Source organism: Neomonachus schauinslandi, chromosome 14 (genome assembly GCF_002201575.2).
Source record: "Neomonachus schauinslandi chromosome 14, ASM220157v2, whole genome shotgun sequence".
NCBI classification, from domain to species: Eukaryota; Metazoa; Chordata; class Mammalia; order Carnivora; family Phocidae; genus Neomonachus; species Neomonachus schauinslandi.
Genome location: NC_058416.1, coordinates 47,780,152 through 47,788,110, shown reverse-complemented (window position 1 = coordinate 47,788,110; position 7,959 = coordinate 47,780,152). Strand labels below are relative to the sequence as shown.

Genomic DNA, 7,959 nt, shown 5'->3' with positions numbered 1-7,959 from the left:
CCCCCCCGGAAGCCGCGCATGGACCCACGGCGCCGCCAGGCTGCCCTCTCCTTCCTCACCAACATCTCGCTGGACGGACGGCCGCCGCTGCAGGACGAGGAGTGGGGCGGCGGCGGCGAGGAGAGCGGCGCGGCCAAGCCGGGCGCCGGCAGCGCCTGCGGCGCGAGGACTCGGCTCAGCCTGCTCGCCGCCGCCGAGCGGGGCGGCTGCAACGCGCTCGCCGCGGCGGGCACGGCGGCGGCGGTAGCAGCTGGATGGGGCCCCTGCCTCCCGCAGCCCTCGCCGCTGCAGCCCCTGGTCCCCGGCGGCCACGCTGCGGGGCTCGGGACCGGGGCTGCCCGGGGCTTCGTGAGCCCCCTGGGCGCGGGCCGGGCGTCGGGGGAGCAGTTACAGCCGCCCCGGCCAGCGCCTCTCGCCTCCTGCGCTCCGCCGCAGCTGTCCGACCGGCCCGGGAACGCCGGGCAGGAGGGTTTGGAGGAGGACGATGCCTTTTCCAGCGTGCAGGTGCCGGCGGCCGCCTTTCTGGGCTCCGGGACCCCCGCGAGTGGGAGCGGCAGTCGGGGTCGCCTCAACTCGTTCACTCAGGGAATCCTGCCCATCGCCTTCTCCAGGCAGACTTCGCAGAACTACTGCTCCCTGGAGCAGCCGGGCCAGGGGGCTAGCACCAGCGCCTTGGAACAGTTGCAGAGGTCCCGGTGAGTATGCAGGACGCGACGCGCGCCTAACCCCCACGTTCCTCCAGGCCGGCTCTTGGCTGCGGGACACGGGTCGCTCCCACCTTCCGGCGCCCTGCCGGATCCCTGGGCTTCTGGCCCAAATCCCAAAGCACGAGGGCACGCGAAAAAGGGAGAGTTCCCCAGGGAGTGTGTGTTCTCAGGTGCGCGCGTGAGCCCGGCACTCGCAGAGCAGAAGCATCACGCTCATGCTGTGAGTTGGGAGTTGCGGGAGCCCATTAAAAAGCCGCACCCAAACCTCCCATTGCAAGGAGGACATCACGAACTTCTAGAAACCCCGTCCAGACCCAGAGGCGCGCTCTCCCCACGCCAGGCAAGACTTGGCGGGGCACAAAGTCCAGCGGTGGGTCCGGCTGGTGGCTGAGTGGCGCGTGTGAGCCTGAGCTTCTTGAAGACGCGCGGTGAATCCCTCCTGAGCGGAGTTATTGCCTGCACTCAAAGTAGTCCCGTGTCCCAGGAAAACTTGGTGTTTTCCTTTTGCTTTCCTAAGAAATGGAAAATCCTTACATTTCCTTGCACCGGGTCTTGGAGTTTGGGGACAGGGAGGAAATAGGGCTTGAGGATTTTTTTTCTCCAAGATGAATTTGCTAGAGTTAGTTACAAGCTTGTATTTGCCAGCTTAAGTCATCTGCAGGTTTTAGGCATCTTAGCAAAAATCTGAAATGTTGGAAACTTGCTTATTGTGAAGGAAAAAGCTGGAGTTTGTCAACATATGTTCAGAGGACAGTTGGGAATTAGGACTGTGTCGGCAGTGGGACCAGAGTTTGGAGAAGAACCTGCCTGGGGAGCCGTGGAGAAATGGAGGCCTGTTTCCTGGGAGGGAGTATCCTCCCTTGTTAGCTAATGAGGTCCCCTATGAAGTTATAGCAGGGGCTCCAGGTTGGCTCAGTGATTTTAACCCCGGGGGGCCCCGATTTCCCCTTTTGAGATGGAAACATTTTGCAGGCCTCAAGATGAGAGAGGAGAACATTTTCTGTCACAGCCTCTCTCCTGTACTGCTCTTTTGAAAGCTCAGGCATTTTTTTTCTGGCCTAAGTAAGAAGGTGGGCTATTGGAAAACTTCACTTCCTCCCCCAACGGACAGATGGGGAAAAACAAGCCAGGCTCATCCAGAAATTTGCTCCTTCTTCCCCAAAGGGTGAAATCATGACCCTCCCTAGGTGTGTAGCCTCACGGTGTTGATAGCGCATGGGCTGCAGGGAGGGATGTGGAACAGGGAGGCAGTCTTGTGATTGCATGGATGAATTAGCGATGCTGGGCACAGGTGACCGCCTGGCCCTGGCATTTCTTGTCTGAGCACTCATCTCCCCATCAGCGGGCAAGTGCACAGGAGGGGAATCCCTTCCTTTCTGGGCGATTGGTGCATACTCAGCAGTTTCTGGGCAGCTTGCTGTTACCGCTTGACATCACACACTGGCTCATAATGACACTATAGTTTGAGCGTTAGCCCAGCCAGGCCAGAGGGTCATGACAGGAATTGTAATACATGTACATGTTATTCTAAGCCAGTGTGCAAGGCTGGCCTATGTCTCACGGTAGACAGATGTGTTCCTGTGCTAAAAGCAGCTGGGGGTCAGATTACCCCACACTTTTTCTCCAAGAATCTCATTTCAGGGGCTATGGAAAATCTGTGTTACTATCTCTTTCTTTCTTTTCTTTTAAGATTTTATTTTTAAGTCCTCTCTACACCCAACACGGTGCTGGAACTTAGAACCCTGAGATCAAGAGTTGCATGGTCCACCAACTGAGCCAGCCAGGCGCCCCTGTGTTAGTATTTCTGATCTAAAGAATAGCCACAATTTAATCTCCAGTCCCGTAAATATGAACCCCCTTGGATGTTTTATGGCTCCCCACCCCCCAGCACGCACGTTAGGATGAGTCAGTCAATAGAAGATGCTTCCTGACGGTCACATTCGTCTTACTACTTAGTGATTATCCATATCTGGCAACTTGATAGAGGCATTTTTTTTTTATTATAGCTGTCAACAGAAACAGCATGAAATTTAATGTACAGAGAGGAGGTAAATGGGTAAAAAGGGATTTAAAAAGGCCTTGAAGAGCCTAGCTTGGCCACAGCTGTTGGAGCGGTCATGAACTTGAAATACTCCAGGATGCTTTGTTTCTGACACCACACTGCTTTCGGGAATTTTGTCAGAAGAGTGCTGCTTTTATGACCAGTAACGAGTACTTTTACCTGCGTAAACTGTGTGATGTAGAGTACAAACTCATTTGAATAGGGCCCAGGGGCAATTTACGAAAAACGACATTAGGCTTTCCCTGGTGTGCCTCCCTTTAAGAAACCCCGCTAGCCAGAGTGGTTCCATATACTATTTCATGGGTGTTCTCTTGGGATGTCCTTTTTAAATCAAATTATACCTTCCTTGGATGTGTCTCTTACTATTTAAGGAATTCCATAGAACCTTGCTGCTCAAAAGTGTGGGCTCTGGGAACTTGAGCTTTACCAGAGTTCTTAGAAATGAACACTCTCCGGTCCCACTCCAGATTGAGTGCAAATCCGCATTTTAACAAGATCCCCAGGTGATTCATACACAAATGAAAGTTTGGAAGGCATTGCCATAGTTAACCTGAAATCTGCCTTTATAATGAACTTGAGATATCCTATATTGGGTTTGTTACGAATATATAAAAATCAGAATTTCTCGATCTGAAACCGTGACATGCTTTCTTGTGTGTCATTTCCGTCTGGACACTTGTAAAACCAATCGCAGACATTGCTCAGACTTGCGGGCTTTGAAATAACGACAGAGGAAAATTTCTGTGCCCAGGCCCAGGCACCATTTCTGTGCCCAGGGCTGGACATTTGACCTATATTTCGTTGAATCTGCACAGCCACCCTGTGTGTAGGTAGGTGGTTTCACAGACCAGTGTTGGCCCAGATGGGAACCCGGATCTTTGACATCCCCCAAGGCTGCCATCTTTTCTTCCGTCCCTCAACTATGTGCTTGTGCCTTGCATGTGGTAGGCCCTAGAACAATTTTGGAGCTGTGGACTGGAAATGTTTGTCTGGGATGCAGCAGGCCAGTCATACTGGTGTGATTCTCTACTCTTGAGTCATCCCCCCCTCCCCCCATTTAACCTTTGTTTGGGCCCCCGGCTGCTTCTGCTCACGTCTCCATTGGAGCCTCTGGGGAACCCAGTCCTGTGGGCCTGGGCATCTTCCCAGCCTGATGGACAGGGCTCCGGCCCTGGGAAGCCAACATGCTGGGGTTTGCTCTCTGGCTAGGTGTCAGAGGTGGGAAGCCAAGAAGATGCCTTCTAGCTTGACACCTTGCTGTGTGCCGTGCTTGGGCGGGGCCAGCTGCGTGCCGAAGGTCTTAATAGGTGAAAGGGAGTGTAAATATATAAGGTGTGTTTTAAGGCTTCCTTTCACTTTAAAAATTTCATCCCCGGCAGCAGGGGCAGTTGCCCTGGGCCGCTCCACTTCCTTGAGCTTCTGAATCGTAGGCAGCCACCCAGAAGCACAGAGTCAAGCCCGGGTGAACCAGTGTGAGCCGTCAGGCCTGACTGAGGACCCTGCACGGTGACCAGGGAATTAATTAACAAAACAAAACAAAACACGAGGGCTTTTCTTCTTAGAGCACCTGCGTTAGCATTGTGCCTTATGGATGGAGAGTTAGTTCGTACATGGAAAGAGGGCCCATGGGTGCAAAAGAACTCCCAAGTCTTGGATTCAAATCCTGCAGCCACTCCGGGACCCTGGGCAAGTCAATCAGCCTTTCTGGGTCTGATTCCTCTAGGAAGCCGGGGCCTGTGTCAAGTGTGAATTGGGCTTATGTAATTGAGGGCTGAGGGCTGCCTCTGCGTGGGCATGTTCCAAGTGCTTTATATCCGGGCTTCTCAAATATAAATATCTTTAGAATCCCCTAGACCTTGAAAGAATGGGAAAATTCTGATCATGCAGGTCTGGGAGAGCCTCGAATCTGCATTTCTAACAGCTACAGCGGGATACAAATGGGCAGCCTTTTGAGAAGGAAGGCTTTACTGGCTACTGTGATTGTTCTGAGAAACCTGGTCGGAGTTGTTAAGTAATGTACTCAAAGTCAGTCAGCCCATTGGGGCAGAGCTCGGGCTGCTTTAGAGCTTCTAACCACCCCTCCCTCTGCCTTGCCCCTATTGGGGTGAATGTCCAGGTGCTCTATCCATAGTCCCTGCCTTCAGTGAAAAGAAAAAGAAGTTATGTGGGCTGACCAGGAGATTGACAGCCAGAGTAAGAGAAGGGAGATGGACGTTTTTCCTCAACTTTGTTACCTCCTTGCTTTGTGACCTCAGGCATGTCACCACCCCATGTTCCTGTTGTAAGTCACCTGACCCGTCTGGATTTTAGAAATCCGGACAGAACTTTGATCTCCTCCAGCAATATGCAAACCCAGGTTATTGTTAAGCCATCTTTCCAGCAACATGAATGACAGAGGCCAAAGCTGCCGTCCTAGGCAGCTGGGACCAGCGCCCTGGTCAGGACGCTTGCCCAAAACTCGATGGAGGCCGTGCCCTGCCAGAGACTGAGGTCAGTGGCCCGGGGTTCGCCCGCTGCCCTCCCCTTTGCTCTCACAAAGCCTGTTATGTGGTGGGCGAACTCAGAAGGGGAAATAAATCGGAAGCCTGCTCACTGCTGGCAAGTGCCCAGAAAGGGCAGCTAGTTCAAGTCTGACCTTTTGCCCTTTGGAAAGGGGGTTGGGGAGCCACAGCATGGCTCTGTACCCTGTCCCCACAGCTGGCCTCGGGGGCTCTGCTTGCATGGACTTGTTCCCATGGGAAGGAGAGCTGTTAGGTGGGGAGAGGGGCCTGGGGCAGGTGGGCTTTAAAGCACACTGGGAAGGAAAGGTAGGTGAGGCCTGGTGAGGTGACATGGTGTGAATCAGAGATGCCAGTCAGCACTTGGCAGCTCTGGATTTTGGGCCAGCCCCTGCCGGGCCTGGTAACCCTGGACAGGTCGCTTTCCACCTTTGGCCTCAGTTTCCTTATGGACTTAAAGGGCTGGGATAGATGAGTTGCCACTCTTCCTGGCCTGGGAAGGGTGTGTAATGACCCTGGGGCTCTGAGTGGCTCAGTCCTGGGCCTGCTGCTGAGGACGGGGCGTGTTTAGCTCAGGACGTGTAGATAACCTAGCCTTAGAATCGGATGTAGAAGTGACATTGAGTTGGTGGCCATGTGGCTCCAGTTGGTGGGCCATGTGCTGATGAATGAAGGAATGAGTGGATTTCCCCTGGTGTAAGGGAGAACTTTCCAAACACCTTCAGCTGTGCTCCCTCTGGCAGTGAAGCTGTCATAACTGGACTGGCCACTTCAGGAGGCCATCCAAGCTGGAGGCCACTGCCTCGGGAGTTGGTCAGTCCCCAACCAACGGCACCCCATTGAGAAGGAGATCTGTGCTGACCTCCTGTGTTGCTCAGGGGCCTTCAGCTTTGCAAAGCACTTTGTAGACATTGATTCCAGCCCCCTAAAAAACATGGAGGGGCAGGAATCCAAGGCCACAGAGTGGGCAAAGGGTGGCTTTAGGTACTTTTATCTTTTGGGTATGTAGTAGAGGAAATTCTAGTTTGGGGACTTACTGCCATGTGTCATTTATTCAACAAACATTGAACGTGATGACTCTCATTGGTGAAGTGCCCGTGGGCTAGTCATGGGAGATAGAGACATAAAAGGGGGTCCCTGTCTGTTGGGAGATGTAAATAACAAATGGACCAATGTTTCCAGTGATGAGTGCTTGCTTAGAGGTGAATGTGTTGTTTTGAGCCCCTCCCCTGTGGGACCGGGCTCAGTGCCTTGACACGGTATTTTTATTTACCAAACAGGTCCCAGGCATTATTCTAAGCACTTTATGAGGATTAAGCAAGTTCATATCTATAACCGCCCTGAGACCGCACTACCGCATCACCCCCATTCTGAAGCAGAGTCCCTGGAGTCCATGGGGGGCTGTGTTCAAATGCAGGTAGTCTAGGGGCATCTGGGTGGCTCATTCCGTCAAGCGTCTGCCTTCAGCTCAGGTCATGATCCCCGGGTCCTGGGATCGAGCCTCACGTCGGGCTCCCTGCTCAGCTCTCTCTTTCGCGCGCTCTCTCTCTCTCTCAAATAAATAAAATCTTTTAAAAAATTATAAAAATGCAGGTAGTCTGGGTCCAGAGTCTGTGTCTTCCTGCGCTGTGGTTTGAGTCAGGCTCATAAACGCTCCTTCAACTGGCTTCGGCTGAACCCGGCAGAGGGTGGCCTACATGACCATAAGGGCCTTATTTCAGTTTCTGCCTTTCTGGCATTGGGGGAGGACCTCTGTGGGCTAGGAGGGCCCAGCAGACAGTCGGGGGTGGGCGAGGATTCCCGCGACTCCAGGAGCCCGGCCCTGCCCGGTGCCTGCCTTGCCTCCCGAACTCTTCTCAGCCACATCTAGATGGCCCGGTCTTCCGTTGCTGTGTTTATGCATCCGCTGCTTTGCCAGATGCCTTGCGGCAGCTCACAGCACAGTCCAGCACGAGCCTGGCCCTCCCGGCACCGACTGTGGCCCCCGCGGCCTTTGTGACGAGGCTCTCATCCATGAAATGGGAACAATACTGCTCCTTCCTGGGTGTGTTTCCATTTGGACCCTCTGTGTCTTCTCCGTCTGTATCCCTTCCCCCCAACTCCGGGGTGGGCGGACTGCGGCCCACAGGCTGTTGATAAATAACGTCTTCTGGAAACGGCATTCATTTCTGTATTGTCTTTGGCTGCCCGTGCGGCAAGAACAGCGGTGAGTAGTTGTGGCGGAGACCGTACGGTCCACAAAGCCTAAGTCAGTTATTCTCTGGCTCCTTACAGGAGAGGTATGCGACCCCCTGCCCCAGCCCAGCGCGCCATACCCCGGAGGGGTGCCCTGGCCCCTGGTCCCTCCCTGGCCGCCCTCACCCTCCTTGCCTCCTGGAGGCTCCTGGCCCCTGTTTGGGCCCACCCACTCCTTCTCCCCCTGGCTGGTAGAACTTTCCGAAACCCATGTCTGACCCTGTCCATTTTAAATTCCTTGTATTTCATGTGTGGCCACCTTCTGGCAACCACTGCAACCCCCCGCCCCCCTCGCTGCCCGTCATGTCCATGCTGTGCTGGCTTTCCACAGGGCACCCCAGGCTTCTCCGTGGGAAGGGTCCCCACTCCTCTCCCACCAGATGCCCCTTCCTTTCTGACCTGTCACCCCGCAGAGCCCTCCTGTTTGGCACTGAGCATCCTCTCCCAGCCTTGACTT

General features: G+C 54.2%; 1 protein-coding gene across 1 annotated transcript in view; it reads left to right on the top strand.

Annotated features, from left to right (window-relative positions):
- Window positions 1-6: 6 nt before the first annotated feature.
- The window catches only part of CABLES1 (Cdk5 and Abl enzyme substrate 1), a gene marked incomplete at its 5' end in the record, with an annotated part of 109,753 nt that continues 101,800 nt past the window's right edge, over window positions 7-7,959 (top strand). Inside the window, one exon of the mRNA XM_021686188.2 lies at window positions 7-695. Coding sequence (XP_021541863.2) covers window positions 7-695 — 689 coding nt within the window. The remainder of the gene's footprint in view (window positions 696-7,959) is intronic.